This window comes from Heliangelus exortis, chromosome 2, assembly GCF_036169615.1.
Source record: "Heliangelus exortis chromosome 2, bHelExo1.hap1, whole genome shotgun sequence".
NCBI lineage: Eukaryota > Metazoa > Chordata > Aves > Apodiformes > Trochilidae > Heliangelus > Heliangelus exortis.
This window is the reverse complement of record NC_092423.1, coordinates 104,661,344-104,679,303: the sequence shown is the minus strand read 5'-3', so window position 1 is coordinate 104,679,303 and position 17,960 is coordinate 104,661,344. Positions and strand designations below refer to the sequence as shown.

Sequence of the window (17,960 nt, the reverse complement as noted above, 5' to 3'; positions counted from 1 at the left end):
CAAACCCAGGGGACAACAGGACGGTGTCTGTCCGGCAAACCCAGGGTTGCAGGACTGTACCCCCCCACACCACCACCACTTTTTCCCGGGAAGAGCGGACACCGCCAGTCGCGTCCGGTGCGGGATGGTTTCTCTCATAAAACCAGCGGGGGCATGGCCCCGCACCGACCCTCCCGGCTTCTTCGGGCAGGTCCTGGGGGGGTCTGTGGCGAACCCTGGCCCTCAAGGACCGGCCCCACACTCACGGTCCTGTGAGGAGGCCGAGGGGGCAACCGGGCTCCTGGGAAGCGGGGGGCGGGGCGGCCGTGCTCGGGGGGAGGGGGGCGGAGCCACGGGGGAGAGGAGCGGGGCGGGGCTCTGCCATACCGGGAGCTGGCACCGCCCGGGCTGCCAGGCGGCGGGAGTCGGGGGCGGGAGGGAGCGGCCCGCGGTGTCGGTGCGTATAACGCAAGAGGAGGGGGACGGGGACGGGGACGGGGACGGGGACGGGGGGGCGGGGGGGCGGGCGGGCGGGCGGGCGGGGTGGGGTGGGGTGGGGTGGGGTGGGGTGGGGTGGGCAGCAGGAGCTGCGCGGAGCGGTGAGGCCGGACGGCGGGAGGCGAGGCTGGCGGCGGGTCAGCCCACCCGCCCCGGGCGTCTTCCGCGGCGCGTAGGGGAGGGAGGGACGGACGGACAGAGGGACGAAGAGGGACACGGGAGCGGGGGGAGACGCGCCGTGCCGTCCCGCTGCCGCGTTTGCTTTGTTGCTGCCGTTATTCCGCCTCTCGCTTTCCCCTTCTCCCTGGGGCTGCTGGTGCTGCCCGCTCCCAGCCGTGGGCCGGGAGGGAGAACCAAGTTCAGGCAGAACCGGCTGCCAGGGGTGCGGCAGGACTGCTGGGCCGGGGAGGCCTGCACGGCCAGCGATGCTAGAGGTGGGGTGCGTTCCCCCGCAGGATCCCCGCTCGTTGCCCGTCTCAGGTGCCGCCTCTCCTCTGCGGGCGCCGGGAGCGTGTCAGAGGGGTGGAGCGGGGGCATCGCCGCTTCCCCCTGGGCCGCTGCCTCCGGAGCCTCTGGCAACGCGTCCTGGCAAATCGCCCGCCGTGCAGGGGCCGGCCCAGAGTAAGGCTGGCGGGAGGGTGAGGAGCTGAAGCCTTGGTAGCCGGGAGGTTCTGGCCTTCCAGAGGGGTGTGAGCGCCCGGTGCGGTGCGCGGGTGGCCCTTCCTCTCCTTACTCCTCCTCGTCCTCCCTGCATCAGCCCCGTAGCCCCGGCGGAGCTGGGTGCGGGTGTTTGGTGCCTCCAGGTGTGCGGGTCCCCGCCCTGGGTCTGAGCGCACCTTGGCCGTAAGGAGAAGTGTGGTTGCTGTGGCTCATGAGCCCGTCTCTTTAAAAAGTGTTTAATTGCCGGCACTGAAACGGACTGCTCGGTTCCAGGCGCACCTAGAGAACTCCAGAGGTTCTGCCCAAGTTTCTTGCCTGCCTGAAGCTGTGCGTGCCTGCTGATCCGGCGAGATCTCACTCTGGCTGTGGTAAGCTTATTCAGAGCTCCTGGGCTGAAAGACTTTGACGTAAAAGAAGTAAACTATGTGCAGAAAGCAGCCAGGAGATGCTCAAGAGGAGGATTAGTTTGAGTAACATTTGCCTTTGCAGTGGTATTGATCAGATACTGTGTTACTGCATCCGTATTAATTGCTACTGAGCAGACAGTAACTTTGTTTCAGACAGAGGGCCCATCACATGAAGTGCCATGAGGCTGTATCTAGAAGCACGTTCGATTTGCTATAAATCGAAATTCTGCAACCCTTTAGCTAAAATTCTTTTAGATAACATCACTCATGCTTCTAGTACTGCATCTCCTTCTTCTTGGAGCAACTCCTGTCGGTGCAGTGTGTTGTGTGGGTTTGTAGACAGGTTCTGTCAGTTTGTGTGGTTTGGTACATTTTGTCCTCCTCCTTTACAAGCATCACATCATAATGTGTATGTGCTGGGACATGCAAGAAGTCTTCCTGAGCAAGTTTTCCTACAGGAATCTAGTTTCCATCGCTAGAGGGAGATCTCTTGAAATCCTATCTAGTGCTGTGCTTTTTACCAAATTTACTATTTGCTAGGAATAGAAAGCTTCCTATGCAACCAGTAACTACTGACTCAGAGCCTTAACATTAAACTGGGCAGTGCCAGTACTGCTTCTGCTGCTTGTCAAGCTGTAGTAGTCTGAAAAACAGCCATGTTCTGGTTAGTGGGTATTGGTGCTGTTCTGGGCTTTCTGCGTGGCTGGAGTCCTCAGCAGAAGAAATCCAAGCAAAAGTGAGTCTTACCGATAGTGTTGCCCTGTGGTGCAAGATGTCACCTCAGGACTTTGTAGGCTGCTTTCTGAGAAAAGCAGACGTTTTTTTCCCTTCACTCTTTCCTAGTGGTTGGGTAGAGTTGGTAATTTGTATATTGTTATTTAGTTGGCCTTTTGTGGTTAAGTATTCTCCAAAGTTCCCTTTAAGCTGGTAACATGGTAACTTGGGCTCTCTGCATTGGAAACTACCTCAGTGTGAAGACAGCTGCTGTAATACCATGAAAAGTTCTCTGGCAAAAAAGTGGGGAATCTCAGTGCTATTCTTTTTACATTCTTAAAGGATAAGATTCAATAAGAAGTCAGGTACTGCTTCAGTAGTCCTGTGAGTCCAGCGGAAGTGCCTTGAAGTCAAATCTTGGCTGTATAGGAGGCATTAAATGTTATTCTGGTGTTGTTTTCTCATGGTATACTACTGACTGTAGAGCTGAGCATACAAGACTTTCACAGCACAAGGCACAAAGCTGAGCTGTTTAACTTACCTCAACTGATTAATGGAATAGTATAATGATGGCAACACTACTGACTGAACAGATGCCCACTCTCATAAGTGGCTGGTATCTTAGCATGTAGACAATTCATATAGATTAACCCACTAGTAGTATCTTATGGCTAATAAATCCAAACTAAACTGTTAAGTTTCTCCCTCAGTGCTGATGGTTTGGCTTGGTACCTCAAAATTGGTGGGTAGGAGTTTTGCTCAGCTCTTTTAGAGCTGAGACATGAGACTACATAAATCCTCATCTGCAGGAGAATGCAGCTGTACAAAGTACAATTTTAGGAGCATAGCATGTGAGTGCCCATGTACTGATTTCTTTCTCAAGACTTGGCACTTAGACTTCTGCTGGTGGTTGCTGATCTCCATTATAGAGCAAATCCAATTGCTTTAAAACAGTATTTTCAACATTATGCTGAATTCTGTTAAGAGCCTGTTTGCTGCCAGCTTCATTCAGGCACCTCATTTAGCTTCTTAGCTAAAAGTTTAGGTTCTGTATCCCTTGTCTGATGAGTAACTCCACACAGATTCACTTTCTAGCCCCAACTGCAGGAACACTTTCCTGTGATTCTTCTAACTATGACTAATAGTCAGAGAGTCGTTCTTCTGCATCGTTGCATGCTTCAAACTTACAGAGTGTATTTGAAGCTGGAGGTTTGGCCTCAACAGCAAAGTCTTTGGGAACTAAATCAGTGAAGCAGGCAGACCTTTCTTAGCCATGTTACTATGCATGCCACTCTACTGCTAGTATTTACTGCTAAGAGTGCAAACAAATTGGTGGTTTTCACCTAGTGACATTCTGGGGGCAGAGGAAGAAAATCATGCCAGTAACTTTACACAGTGATTCAGCTTTCCATGTATCTTAAACTGTTTAATATTTTACTTGTGTACATAGCTGGCCTTACTATATATAAGGGCTGTGCATTTGGATCAGCTTCTTGATTCCCTTCCCAAACAGTTTTTTTTTATTCTTTCTCATCAATATCAGATGGAAGCTGCAGGTTCTTAACAAGCTGAGCATGTCATACCTGCTGTGTATGTGGGATGCTGGAAAATAGTGCAGGGTAATGATAGAAGTATGTTTCTCTTATCTGAGAGTTCACTAAAGAAACACTGTGGGAGAGGAGGTGAAAATGAAAGATTTTTTCCCCCTCCCCTTCCTGATCGATAGTCCAGCAAAATGAACCCCTGAGCTTTTTTCTAGATGATTCTCATGCTGGGTTCCCCTGAGTAAGTAGTACTCAGCTTCAGAGGAAGTATTAGAGACTTTGGCATTCCAGTATTACAGTAACATATTTGATTTTGATCTCTTTCTAAGCACTGATAGAACTGATTCACTGAAGAAAATTATACCTTTCCAAGTAACATTGTGCTGTGTTGCCTCAGACAAGTGGGTAGACTCCTGTTTAAAGCAGAAGATAGCTTCAGGGCTTGAAGGATTACTAGAAGGACCAGTACTGTTGTTTTTTGTTTGTTTCTGTTTTTCAAGTAGGACAGAAAAACAAGCACAAGAGTATTTTCTAACCGCTGCTGGAGAAGGCATTTTAATCCTGTGTCTGAGGTACACTGAGTTTGACTGATACGATCGTTTCTGAAACATGTTAGAAGGGGCTTGCTTAGCCTCTCCATTTTTTTGAAACCCCTTAAAACATATTTAAATGGAACATTAAGGTTGAGTTTTGCCTATGCTAAGCTGTGCTGCATTTGGATCTAGTTGTTGTAGTAACATTTTTTTCTTTAAAGTCAAAGCAACTTCAGATTGTGATTCTGGCAGTGTGAAAAGATTGGTAAAGAGATTACTTAATATAACTGCATTCATTAAGAGACTTGGTAAGTAGCATTATCACTTATCTAAAGGCCTCAGACTCTCTGCTTAGTAGAGAGCTGTAAAAATAGCAGTCAGAACAGGTTTTATTTTCTCTGTTCTTTGAATTATGCAAATGCACAATTTTTTTTAGTTCAAAAGCAATAATAAGATGAGAAACGCTAGTTATGTTTTGCTGCCACATGGTAACTTCTTTATATTTTACTGTTGTTCATAAAGATAACATGAAATCTGCACAGTTGTTTGAATATCTGACTCCCCTTCAAGTCAAAGTTGGAAGGGATCAATTACTTGAGTTCAAGAGCTGATCATATCAGTCAGTGATGGGTATCTGGGGCCTCCATATGGAGGTGGATTCCATTCCCCTGGGTTGGCAGTCAAAATAAGCCTTGATTAGTTGTGAAGAAACAATTAGACTAGAAGGCAAATCTTAATTTGTTTGTTTTGTTCATATTGTCTCTGGAAACCTTAAGGGGTAAATGTAAAAACCTTGGGAGGAAAAGGTAAATGCTTACTGCAGCAAAGTTTGTCTTAATAGTGGCACACAGTTTCAAGTTTCAACCCACACTTAGAACCTAGAAAACTGAGAAGCATGGTTACATGAGTATTTGGTTATTTGATTGCTTTTTATAAGGAATTTTAATGCCTTAGTGTCATGACTCGGTGCTGGACAGTTGCAAATAGCTTGCATAATAAATGTACTCCACATAGGAAGTAAATTTCTGTCTTATACTGGTGTTAATATTATATAAGGGAGAAAAATAGCATAATATTTATATTTTTACATAATTTACAGCAGAAATGATTGCAAAATTGTTCCTTTCATATCTTTATTAGAGATGAGTACTGAAGCAGAACAGCAGCTTCTCCATGATGCTAGAAATGGAAATGCTGAAGAAGTTAAACAGCTGTTGGATACCATGCACAAAGGAGAAATAAGCTTTGACATCAACTGCAAAGGTTAGTTGCCTTCCTTAAGTTTTTGTAACCTCACTGAAGCTGCAGGTAGTGAAACTGTTACTGATAATAGAGACTTGCTTTCTCTAATGTGCTTAATAGAGTAATAAAAAAAACTTAGACCTTTGCTTTTACCTTGTGACCCTTAAGGCCATACTTGCATAAGGGAGAGATAAAAAAAGCAGACTACAGATAACTAATGTACAGAAAGCCTGAGTAATTCATGAAACCTAGAAATGTCAGCAAGACTGAGAGTCTGTACCTCTTTCTGCCCATGTCTGTGTCTATGCCAACTTCAGAGCTTTGTACTACTAAGCAAACCAGACCAGGGGATGGCTCAGTGAGGTAAACAGCCTCCAATAAGGCTGCAGAGAAGATCAAGTAGTTTGTCTGCTGCTGGTATTTGTGTTTATTGGTTTTTTGGTTTTTTTGCTTTGTTTTGTTTTTTAAGGCCCCTGTTTCATTATCATGTATTAGGAGCAGCTGCATCTCTTGCCACTTGCAGAAATGGCTGGGAGAAATGTATGCTTTTAACTAATAGAAATACACTAGGTTACTTGGGAAAAGAAAACTGCCAGTTGTCTAGCTGGGCCATTGGCCATCATAAAAGCTTTGCACATGCACAGCTACCATAGTTACAGCTAAGCAACTTGCTGAGCATTAAAGCTTCAAACTGGGTCTGGATTTGCAACCTCGTTATCAGTCACAGGCTGCCCTATTTTCTTATTTAGTAGCTTTTTATTTCTCTTTGTTTACATCAGTGTGTTTCTGAATGCTTAAAAAAACTGTGAATGTGTATCCTACTTCTTCTACATGGATTATTTCTTTTGTTCAGTTCTCAACTGTCAAGCAGCACTGAGAAGATAGTTCTGCAAAGGGAGAGGAGAAGAGGGCAGCTGTGCTCGTGGAAGAGCCATGACAGAGGCTTGCCCTAGAGAGCAGGGAAGCCTGTTATCTGAACAAGCTTTATCCCTCTCCCAATTCTATTTCTTTAGTCATCAGTTTACTCATCCTTTTGTTTGACTGTGTAGCCATGTCTGTGTGTTCCCAATAGTTAATGTGTTCACATCTGAAAAACAAATTGTAAAGCCCAAATCCTTGAGACTTCATCTTCACGGAGCTAGTTTATAATTTAAAAGGGAACTACAGAGCCTGACTGAGCTTGAGTCCTCAACCCTCACAAATATGTAGTTTGCAAATATTCATTACATTGTGTCTAATGCCTGAACATCTGGAATCCAAATACCTTAAGATTCATGCAACATTCCTGCAGATAAACTGCTGAAGTCTCCTTGTGCTTAGAAGAGTTACCAGAGCTTCTCAGATGTTTTCTTAAGCTTTATCTGAAGTGAAGAAAGTATAATGAAATGGTATCTAATCTTCAGTCCTGTATTACATCAAGCAAACTGGTCTCTGGTTGTCATTCCTGCTCCAAGTCAAGTATTGTGAAAGGTTGCAGCTACATAGAAGGCAGTCAGCTATATAAATGAAAAGCTTTTGCTTAGCTGTTACTTGTGCTTCTTAGAAATAGGAAACCAGAAGGAAGATACTGGTAATAGTTTAGGTTGAATAAAATAGTTCTGAATATGGAACACAGCAAATTCTATGTTCTCTAAGTTCTGGTTCCTCTAAATGTCAGAGGAGACAAAAGTGTTCTCTAGGGGAAACTGTTCTGGTTGTGTGAAACTTCAGAGTTAAATCTCTGTTCTTCCACAGTCACTCTTCAGAGACTATTTCAATCACTTGCACCTCTAGAGGACCCCACTGGAGACAGTCTAAGACAAATTAAGGCCAGTCAGCATCTGCAGTATAACTACCCCTACCATTCTGCCTCCTCACTGCCAAAGCCACTATGCCTTGTACCAAATCCTGATCTGTTAGGTACTACCAGATAGTAATGGCACAAACACATTATGATTAATTAAACACTGATTGCAGATTGTAACTGACTTATTGCAACCCTCAATCATACTTCTCTTCCCTCTTGTCATTCTGCCATTATCCTCTGGATAATCAGATATCAAAAGGCAGGGTATGGGGAATGTCTTCAGTGCTGCAGCAGTTCCTTCAGGACTTGCACCTGACGTGGTGATGACACTTGGCTTGGAATAAAATACTTCTGGAGCAGGTGTGAGGCTGTGCTGGAGGTGCTGTAAACTTCTCCCAGAACATTCCTTGGGAGACGTAAGTCCAACACATTAATGTGCCAGGGTATCAAAATCTACCTTCAACACCTTGTAAAACCTGTCCTGTCTTTCCAAGGGTGAGCTTATATCTGATGCTGTGCTCTAGATTTACAAGCATAAAGTCTGATGAGTGATTCCAAAGATCCCGATTTCAGACAAAGTGAAGGAAAATAAATCTAGGCTCCTCCTGCTCATTCTGTTGTGGATGGATTCTAGGTAGTCAGTGCTTGCAGATAAGCAAGACCTGTTTGAGTACCCAGCCAAATGATCTGAACTTCTATTTCCAGTTTTTTCAGTTCACTGGTTTCAAAAGGTTTCCACATCAAAACAGCACTAAACTTGGGTTTCCTCCAAAAAGATCATGATTTCTAGGGCTGTGGTGGCTTATTCTCCTTAAGTACAAGCAAACGGAATATCTGGAACTTTGCAAAGTTAGAAAACTGTGGAAAAGGTCATTAGCGTGTTATACTAAAATGTATATTTGAATGACTTTATGTATACATTCAAATAATGTATATTTGAATGACTGCACAGTAGTAGCCTGGTGTGGACCACAACCAGGAGGTGACCACCTAATTTATCTCCATTCTTTAAACAAATGGTAATGCTTAAGACTTATAACTAAATGTCTAAAGTGAAGAACTGTGTGGGAGAGGTAGGGGAACGTTTTTTTTGTTGTATTTATTCTACTTTCCTGTCCTTGCATTTTGCCCAGTGTAATGATGTCCTGGTTTAAAAGAATAATAATTTTAAAAGTGCAGACATCTGTGTCACTTAAAGAGAAGTGGAAGCACCTCAAGAGCTTGAGAAGTAATGGGTCAGCTAACATCAGAAATACAAACATTTAGAGTGGCTGATGAACAGAGGCCTCTGGCACTTTATTCAGGAAGAACTAAAAACCTGGACAGGACCCTGATTTTTTTTTTTTTTTCATGAGTGAATTCCCTGGCAGTAGTCCCGTCTTGTCAGTGCTGTAACTTGTGACTGTATTGGGCTAATTGTATGAATTCAGTGTAATTCAGACCTCTTTTGTGTTCTTTGAAAGAATCTTCTTCCCTGCTGTACTAAGGGGTGAATGATGTCCATCTGGTATGTTATCCAGAGTATGTAGCCCCAAAATTGGGGATCCACACAGTACTTGTCTCCTGGGGTACTTTGAGCCTATCAGTCACATAGGACAGGAGCTCTCTCGTAGGCCAGACAGGGATGAGGGGAACACATTAAACCTGGGGCTGGAACAACAGCAGAGTTGAGAAGAAAGAGAACAAATAACAAGAAATAGCCAGCAAAGAGTAGAAATGTTAGTTGGAAACAATTGTAAGAAATGGGAAAATATTTCAGCTGTGAACCACATTGTAATGTTTCCTTGTAATATGAGAGTAAAAAGAATGATGAATTTACAACACCAGGAGTTTTCTTTTTCCTTGTTCTAGTGCCTTGTCCCCTCAGGGCAAACTTGTTATGCATGATCTGGACTTCTGTGCTTGGGGATATGTGAAAAGGAAAAACTTAATGGTGGCAGTAACTTCAAAACCATTTCTAATGCCTCATTTTCATTTTGCTTCCAAATAAAAGAATGATAGCTTTTAAGTCACTCTTGGAATACTGTGAGTCTGCTGCTTAGTAAAGACAAAACACAAACCAGCTTTGCTTAGTAAAATTGAGTGTTGCAATTAGAAACTAGCATGAGTTGTTTAATTAGTAATCTCTAATACTTTTGATACTTTGTTTTTAAAGAAGTGATTGTAGGACAGTTCTTGAATTTCATTCATACAACCAGTTCTCCAGGATGTGTTTTGAAGGTTTTTTTTAAAGCAAAAATGAGCATGGCATTTCTGTACCTGAATTCTACTTATGCATTCATGCAGAGGCTTTGAGCTGTAGCACAAAGATTTCAATTAATTATATTTCTTAAGGCTATCTTTATTAAAATTGAGTATAACAACAAGACAACAAAAGAATGCTATCATTAGACCATCCCACCTGTTTTGGTTTGAGCTATCTGTTTGAAAAGATGTGTTGTTCTACCTCTCATTCATGTGGAGGATGTAAAATCAGATAAACCAAACTGTTTTTTGATAAGCAAGAGAAATACATATTTGCATGTGCTACTGTGTGATTGAAAGTAACTGAAGTTTCTCTCTACTGTTGTAGAACAATGTGTTACATAAAAATAATTAGGGTTTGGTGTTTTGGGGTTTTTTTTTCAGATTTTGTAGGTATGAAACTGACGTTCTCAGACTGCATCCTAATTTGGTAATTCAGATGACGTTAATAATATTGATGCTTCCAGCCTCCTTGCTCCTCTGTTACTGTGATGAAGGATCATCCATACTGACTTCCAATAATGTGACAAGAACTCCCTTGTACTGTGCGAGCAAAACTTTATATTCCTGTTTTGTCTTTTAGGCAGAAGTAAATCTAATATGGGTTGGACACCTCTTCACCTCGCATGCTACTTTGGACATGCTGTTGTGGTAGAGGATTTGCTGAAGGTATATTTCATATTTGCCTCTGTGTATAAGGCATAAGATTCTTTGTTCTGCTGGAAGGACTTAGTACTTATTAATTTTTGTGTGTGCATGTGTGACAGAAGAAAGGCAGCTTTGTAGAGAGGTGAAGCCACCCCTACAGCTTATCTGCATATAACATGGGGATAACTAAGCTGATTGTTGAAACTAAGGAACTAAATTGTTGTGGTGTTAAGATTGGCTCAGTTTACAAGGACTCAAAATATTGGTACTAAAAGTTTATACCATAGTGTACAGCTCTTTGCACAGTTTTTACAGATGTCAGTACATAACTAACTTTCTTATGAAGTATCTGTACTTATATAACCATCTAAATATAGAAATAAAAGGCATATAGAATATAGGTATGCACTTGTGAAAGCTTCAGCCCTTTTCAAGCTCAGTGGACATATTCATACAGTGAGCCAGAATCTGATACTGTAAGAATGCAAAAGTTTTAAGGGCCTGAAAAAAAAAAACCAACAACCAACTAAATCTAAATCTGTGATCTAGCTGGTTATAGCGCATAAAAATATGTTCAGAATTCTTTGCAAAGCAACTTGTATGGGTTTCTTTCCAGACACAGCCTAACATAGTTCGACTCATTGTTTCTTTCTAACATCTTTGAAATAATGAACTGTTGATGAGATTTGAAATGATGGACCTCTGTGGTCAAAGTTCACCTATTTGTATCTTCATAGCCCCATCTGCATTGCATTTGCAGTTGTTTCCAAGTGTGTTTTGTTTTGTTTTAACTGAAGCTGTCCTGGGGGATGAGTTAATCCTAACTCTATTAGGGTTTGAAAAGTTTTACCCTACATAGCAGGAACTTGTTAAACAGCTTCAAATGGAAAAGTAGCCAATCTAGACTCAAATTTCATTCAGAATAAAGGCTATCAGCCATAATTGTGACTAAAGCAGTAAACAAAGTTGAGATTTCTTTGAGAAGCTCTTTTCCAACCTATGCCTCTGCTCTGTAGATAATGCTTCTCTCAGTCCAAGTGAGCTACATAAATAAAAAGGTAAAGTTTTGTCACTTCATGCATTTATTAACACTTCCAGAGTTGGAAGAGTATGTGTAACTTTGTACTTTCTTCTTTACTGACAGGGCTCTTAAAAGGGTATTATTTAAAGAATAGGAGGAATAAAAAAAGGAAGCTGTATAACTCTGAAAGCTAGGTATATACAGGTGTGTCTGTACTGGTGCCTGGTCTTTGTGCTCAAAAAAGTCAGTGAATGAGGTATTATCAGAAACAGCTCTGGAACTAGAATCAGTTCATCAGTTTACTTTGGGAAGGCAGCAGATCTCTGGCTAAATTATGTGATCTAAACATATCTGATAGCTGTATATGTCCTTCCCTCTTTTTTGAGAGGTTAAGTAAAGTGGTATAGAAGAAATGCTTAAATATGAGTTTAGTATTTCTTGCTATCCTGGAACAAACTGTCTTTCCTTCCAAAAAAAAGTATGGGATAGAGAAAGTCTGTGGAAAGAGGAAGGGAGATATAAGACAAAGGCTGTAGAAGAGAAAAGCAAGGAGGAGAAATGTTAATTTTCAGAGGGTACCATCTTAATGCTGATGTGGATGTCTTCACTTCAAGTGAAAGAGCAGCAACAGGAGACTAGAGAGAATGTCACTTTTTAGATCAGGAGCACCAGAATGTTCATGATACTGTGCATAGGGCTGTAATATGTGTATGCAAGTTATCAAGTACCATCACAGTTCTTTAAGTTTGATTTTATTTCTCTTTTTGTATTTCATAACACCCCCCAAAACAAACCCTAACAAACAACACCACCTCTATCCCCAGTGTTAAACTTATTTTATACATATCTTCTTTTCAAAAGTGAGAGAGATGATGGGGAAAACAATGCAGGAGGCTTTTCATTTTTGAAGCTGTTTATAGAATGCTGGTTATGAATCTTACATATGTACTTTATCTTTGCCTCCAGGATGGCAGTGTTACAGTTCTGATATGATTTGCCACAAGGCCTATGTTAGTGTTCTCCTGCATCTCTTAGTCAAAGGAAAGAGCCATAAAGTTCTTCTTGAAAGGGCATTTATATGTCTTTTGGTCTTGCTGTTTAGGCTGGTGCAGATGTGAACGTGCTGAATGACATGGGGGACACTCCACTCCATCGTGCAGCTTTCACAGGGCGCAAGGTAAAGTATGTGCACTTTTTTTAAGCTCCAGTCATAGAATTATTAAGGAAATACTAGCAATAGTATCACTTTAAAAAGATGCCTTGGTGCAGGGTGTTTAAAAGAGTTAGGCATACAGCCTAGCTGCTATAACTGTCCAAAATAAAAACCATGGTGCAAGTATCTTTTCTTGAAGACAGGAGAAGACCGGTCCATGGTTTTCCCTAGTATACTTTGTCATATATTTTTAGCTTTTCATTGGTAAAGATTTAGCCCTCAGACACAAATAGTAGTTGCCATCCATTGCAGCACTATGCATCCATGTGTAACTAACTGATGCTGCTTCTGCTGTGTGCCAGAGAAAACGCTTAAGCCTAGCACTATCTCTAGCTGCAGGCACTAATTATCATGTGGAAACCAGTGTAAAAGTATCCCTTCTACTGATGAAGTACAACAGATTAATTCGTGTTTGTGCCTGGTTTGTTTGACACAGTAAAAAGAGTAAGCATTTTTCTTCCTAACTGTGTATTTTTATAGAAAGGGACTATAATGTTTTAATCTGAGTGGCTTTAGGAGAGCAGACACCATAAGATAGGACACACTGGTCCATTTGACATCTGGAAGTGCTGTTACTTCATAGAAAACTCGAACTTAAGACCTTTTCATAAGCCTGTAATGTGAGACTAGTTTGATTCTTTCCCACGTGTCACCATTGTTCCCAAACTAGTACTGCCTCTGTGGATAACATCTTGGCCCTTCTGAAGGACTGACTCTTATCAAAAAAGCCCATCAACTATTTTTATCTGTCAAATCTGGCATTCACACCAGAGACACTAGCTTTTAAACCAAAGCTGGTTTGTTGAGCTATAACTTAGCTCCTGGGTTAGTTCCTTCAGCTTGACTGATACTAGAGAGGTTTGAACTGAGCCCCACTCTCCAATCTCTATAAAACATCCCTTCCTGGTTTCGTATGTCATCAGGGCTGAGCAGCCATTGCACAGCTCATTTTACAGGATGTCAGTAGCTGAAAAGCCTGATTGTGGCTTTGTGATAAGAGAAGTATTTTTCAAATTGTTTTCCAGGAATTGGTGATGTTACTCTTGCAGCATAATGCTGATACTTCTATTGTTAATGGGAGTGGAGAAACTGCAAAAGAAGTTACTCATGATAAGGATATAAGGAATATGTTGGAAGGTAACTTTTATAGGTCATAGCTTGCTTTTGTGTTGTTTGTGGGGTTTTTGTACATTCTAAAGGCTGATTTGCTCTTGCAAGTTACAGAAGTTCAATTGAATTTTTTTCTTTAAATTTGATCACTAAAAAGGTTAATTTTTGGTTCTTCAGTGCTAGCAGCTGGGGTTTTTTTCACAATATGTCTGCATGTGACCTAGAGTTAATTATCAGGAATGCTAATAGCATTATTCAAGAGAACATTTCAATCCTGTTGGAGTAATCCTTGCTAAAGCTCTGAATGATGTTTGGCAGTCACAGCCTTAGCTCACTGGAAGAGGGAAAAACTCAAGTCAAGAATAGCAAATGGCTTTGCCAACAAAATCACTGAAGAACAAAATTTTGAACAGTTTGTAAAGGTGATCCCCTTTTTGATCAAGTTTAGGACTTGCTATTGCTGTCTGAGAGGTTTATGAAGGGGATAAAAGTAAAAACCTTTCCCCTCATTTCCTCCATTGCCTCATAGGTCTTGGAATCGAGTGAGATGGTTTCCAAATCCTTACACAGGTTCACTGCTGACAGGTTTTGTGAGTTCAAGGACTGAATCCTGGTATTATTATAGGATACCCCTAAATGCTGCTGAAGCTCTGTGTCCAGCATCACAGGTTACATATGTGAAAAGGGTTCTCATGATTCCACATGCGGGTGCATAGATAACAGTCCTTTCTTCTGCTCATCTGTGTTGTTAGGGTATAAAAGTTAGAATAAAAAATTCTGTAGGATAACAGTAAGAGAAGAAGAGAAACAGGAAAGATTGGATAGGGATATATTTTTTTACTAGGGAATAGGATTGGGTTTTAAAAAAATGCATATGTGTATATACAGCCACACGTCTTGTAAAATACGTAATTTTGAAAATATTTTTGCTCTGTTATAATCTTCTTAACAAATATTCAATTTTTACCTGTCCCATATAATACTGGCAACTCTTGTTTCTCTAGGCTTGTTTGGAATAGTTTCTTGAATGCTGTACTTTATATGTACTTGCTGCTTTATCAAGACTGACCTTAAATGTGAGTTTTCTTCAAATAGCAGTGGAAAGGACACAGGAGAGGAAACTGGAAGAAGAACTCTTAGGAGCAGCAAGAGAGGGTGAAACGGGGAAACTGACTGCCTTGGTAAGAATTCAAGTCTCTGTAATAATTTTGTGCCAAGTGGATCAAGCAGTAGTGCTATTGTAGCAACATGTGACATTAGGCTTTGCATTTCAAAGTGCTGTGATTTCAGAAAGTAAGACTGTGCACTGTGTTATGTTAAGGTGCTAACCCCTCAAGGGTTTTAAAGTCTCCTTTTTGGAGGCTGTGAAGAGTGAAAGGATTTTCAGCTTCTTTCATATTACAGTTTTCTAAAGATTCTGCAGTCAGTTATAAATAGCAGTGTAATGGTTCTATCTCTACTACCATAAGCTGGTTGGCTTTTTGTGGGTGCCAGTTGGGTTTTGAAGGAGGGTCTTAGTGCTTGAACTCAAGCTTTTGAGAGACCTGGAGAGGTTCCTTGGGAATAAGACGTGATATGGAACACTTTCTACCTAGTTACTACCTTTAGTAATACCTTTTAAGACATCAAGGCAATCTGAATACTTCCACTGAATGGAAAATTCACAAATGTGAGATGTGTATATTGAGAAATTTGACCTTTATGTCTGGAAGCTGGGGTGAACACCTATTCAGAATTTATTTCCATCCTCTATGTTTACCTGTTCTAGTTTAAAGAGCTCTTGTCTATCAAACTCCTAGCATGGAAGCTGCTTTTAAATCTTTGGTCATCCTTGTAATTATGATTTGAACTTTTTGTACTATCACCTTTGAAAAGAAGAGAGAACCAGAGCTGTAAAATATGGAAGAACAGTGGATTAGTACTAATGATTGTTCTAATTGTCCTGCTTTTGCAAGAGGGTACCACTTGAAAGATACCCTCTTGTGGTTAATTTTCTTACATATGTATATATATATATAAAAATCAAAAATATACTGTACTGAATATTGTAAAACAGTTGTCTGGAACAGAAAATTTAGTGGTGTGGTTTCTCTAAATATTCTAATTGGACTTCAGACCATTTTTCTTCTTTTTTAGCATATGCTTTAACTTTATTCCTTCTGTTGAAGTTTCTTGAAATCAAACAGTGGGTTTTGGTCTTATGTCAAAATTCTCACTAGCTGAATATTAACCCAAGCTTTTTAATTTCCCTGATGCAAAACCAGTGTGTTCTTCCTGTGAGTTCTGAAAACATACTGTACGTGTACTGAAATGGCTGGAGAGCTTTTAATCTCAATGAGCTGATGCATGAAACTTTCTTCAAAATATTGCCTTGTAACAAGGTGCAAACTGCTGAAAGCACAGGCATGTAGCTTAAAAAGTTTGGAGAGGCAGAGATAAGGCAATTGTAAAATAGCTGGCTTGGAAGAGCTAAAACTGGGGAATCCTCAGGGACTCAAGTGCTTGACCTCAGTGCTGACCATGTTATACTTCCCCAAGCTGTCTCTTCTTGGCTTGTGTCCTCTTTTCAATGGTAATGTAACTGACAGCTGTAACACTTGATCTTTTATAGGGCTATTTCTGAAGCACAGTTAAGGTGGCTGCTGTTGGCAGCAGTTTAAGTTACTATCATGGGAGTTCTTTATTACAGACTAATTTCATTAAGATAGCACATGGCTAATGCAAAAGGCTTAAACTCTGCTTCTCTAAAATCATTGTGGTCTACTTGTGACTAGACTCCTAATACTACTTACCTTATCTTAAGGTAAGCCTAACAGGACTGCTTTAATACAAATGGTGGATATTGCATAAATTGGTTTGGGCTGGAAGGGACCTTTAAAGATTATCTTGTCCAGCTCCCATATACACATTCAATAGACACATTTAAGTAGAAATGTACTAGTTTTTAGGATGGATAGTAGCATCATGTTTAGTGATCCCTCTCTTTCAGGTCAGTTTCTTAAAGCATTTACGTTATGCCCATGTAAAGCTCTTTTTTTCTTTTTTCCACCTCCATTACCTAGGTGCTCTCATCTTCAGTTCTCACAATAGTTAAGATTTCAGAATGTATCAAAACCAACTCATCTCAGAGCTCCTAACTGGCCTTGGGTAGCTCTGTCATTGAGGCTGGCAGCTTGGCAACACTTCTGTACAAAGTTCTTGTTCTCTGAAACAGGGTGGCCACACAAATTTGTTCTGGATTAAGCATTGGCCTGTGCCAACTTTCAGACTACGCCAGGGAGTCTTCTCCAGAGAACAGCAGAATTTTGGCTGTAGAAACACAGTGCTGCTCAAGCAATATAAATGACTGAACTGCAGCCCCAGAGAACTCTATCTGGCACCATGTAATTGAGCAGGATAAATGTAGCAATAGAGGTGGAAAGGGCATAGCAAGCAAAAAACTGACCTTCCTTACTCTAGCTGAGTATCTTACTGGGTTATTGTAGTCCTTGCCCTCCTTATAACACTTCCTACTTGCCTTTTTTTTGTTAAATCTCCACCAAAGTACCCTAATTAGGAATGGCTAAATTTGAAAAGAATGTATGTGGCATGAAGAGGGAGGAAAACTGATAAGTAAGCAAGGCTGGTTTTTATGGTTTTTTGGTTTTCCAGTTGAACAAGCCCAAACCACCTGATATCAATTGTACAGATCAGATGGGGAACACACCATTGCATTGTGCAGCATACCGTGCCCATAAGAACTGTGCATTGAAGCTTCTGAAAAATGGAGCAGATCCTAAAATAAGAAACAAAAATGGTGAGTACCAAATGCAAATACAGGGAGTGTTAGAAGGAATCATAAATATAACAGTTTTGTTTCAGGTAGAATCTCAGTGCTTTATGAGCTCTTTGTATCACTAATAAAGGAAGTCCAACGCTGACTACACTGCAAAAGACTTAAGGACTGTAGCAAAATACTCATTGTACATACTTTTATTTTCCAAACTTACCCATTACTGGTAACTTTACCACCTGTCTGTCTTAACCATTAACTATGCCTGGCTTTTGTTTTCTTGATGCTAAACACTGAGCACAGGTAACGAATAAAGTGGTAAGACTGAAGGTGTGGCCCAGACAAAGTGACTTTTCAGAAGGAAGCTGCTAATGGAAGCAAATCCATAAAAATTTCATGCAGATGTTACACAGACCGTGTATTTGTCATCTGATTAAAGATGCCTCTATCTTGGTATTTGGGAAGGTTCTGAACTGCTACATATATAGCTGAAATGCAAAACCAAACAGAAGTAAGAGCAAAGGCCTCTTCTGTGGCCAGTAGAGCTCAAAGGTGGTTGAGAGCCTTGTTAGTCCTCTGACTCTGAGGA

The 17,960-nt window shown here is 41.3% G+C and overlaps 1 protein-coding gene across 3 annotated transcripts in view; it reads left to right on the top strand.

Moving 5' to 3' along the window:
- The first annotated feature begins 346 nt into the window (after positions 1–346).
- OSBPL1A (oxysterol binding protein like 1A) overlaps positions 347–17,960 on the top strand; it is a 76,083-nt gene continuing 58,469 nt past the window's right edge. Inside the window, exons 1-8 of one of the 3 annotated variants that reach the window (XM_071737363.1) lie at positions 347–436; positions 1,411–1,505; positions 5,476–5,598; positions 10,191–10,276; positions 12,379–12,453; positions 13,515–13,626; positions 14,695–14,780; positions 17,251–17,395. In XM_071737363.1, coding sequence (XP_071593464.1) covers positions 5,478–5,598; positions 10,191–10,276; positions 12,379–12,453; positions 13,515–13,626; positions 14,695–14,780; positions 17,251–17,395 — 625 coding nt within the window. In that variant the 5' untranslated portion in view covers positions 347–436; positions 1,411–1,505; positions 5,476–5,477. Of the gene's footprint in view, positions 437–1,392; positions 1,506–5,475; positions 5,599–10,190; positions 10,277–12,378; positions 12,454–13,514; positions 13,627–14,694; positions 14,781–17,250; positions 17,396–17,960 lie in introns of those variants that run through there. The other 2 variants (XM_071737362.1, XM_071737361.1) reach the window with 2 other exon arrangements.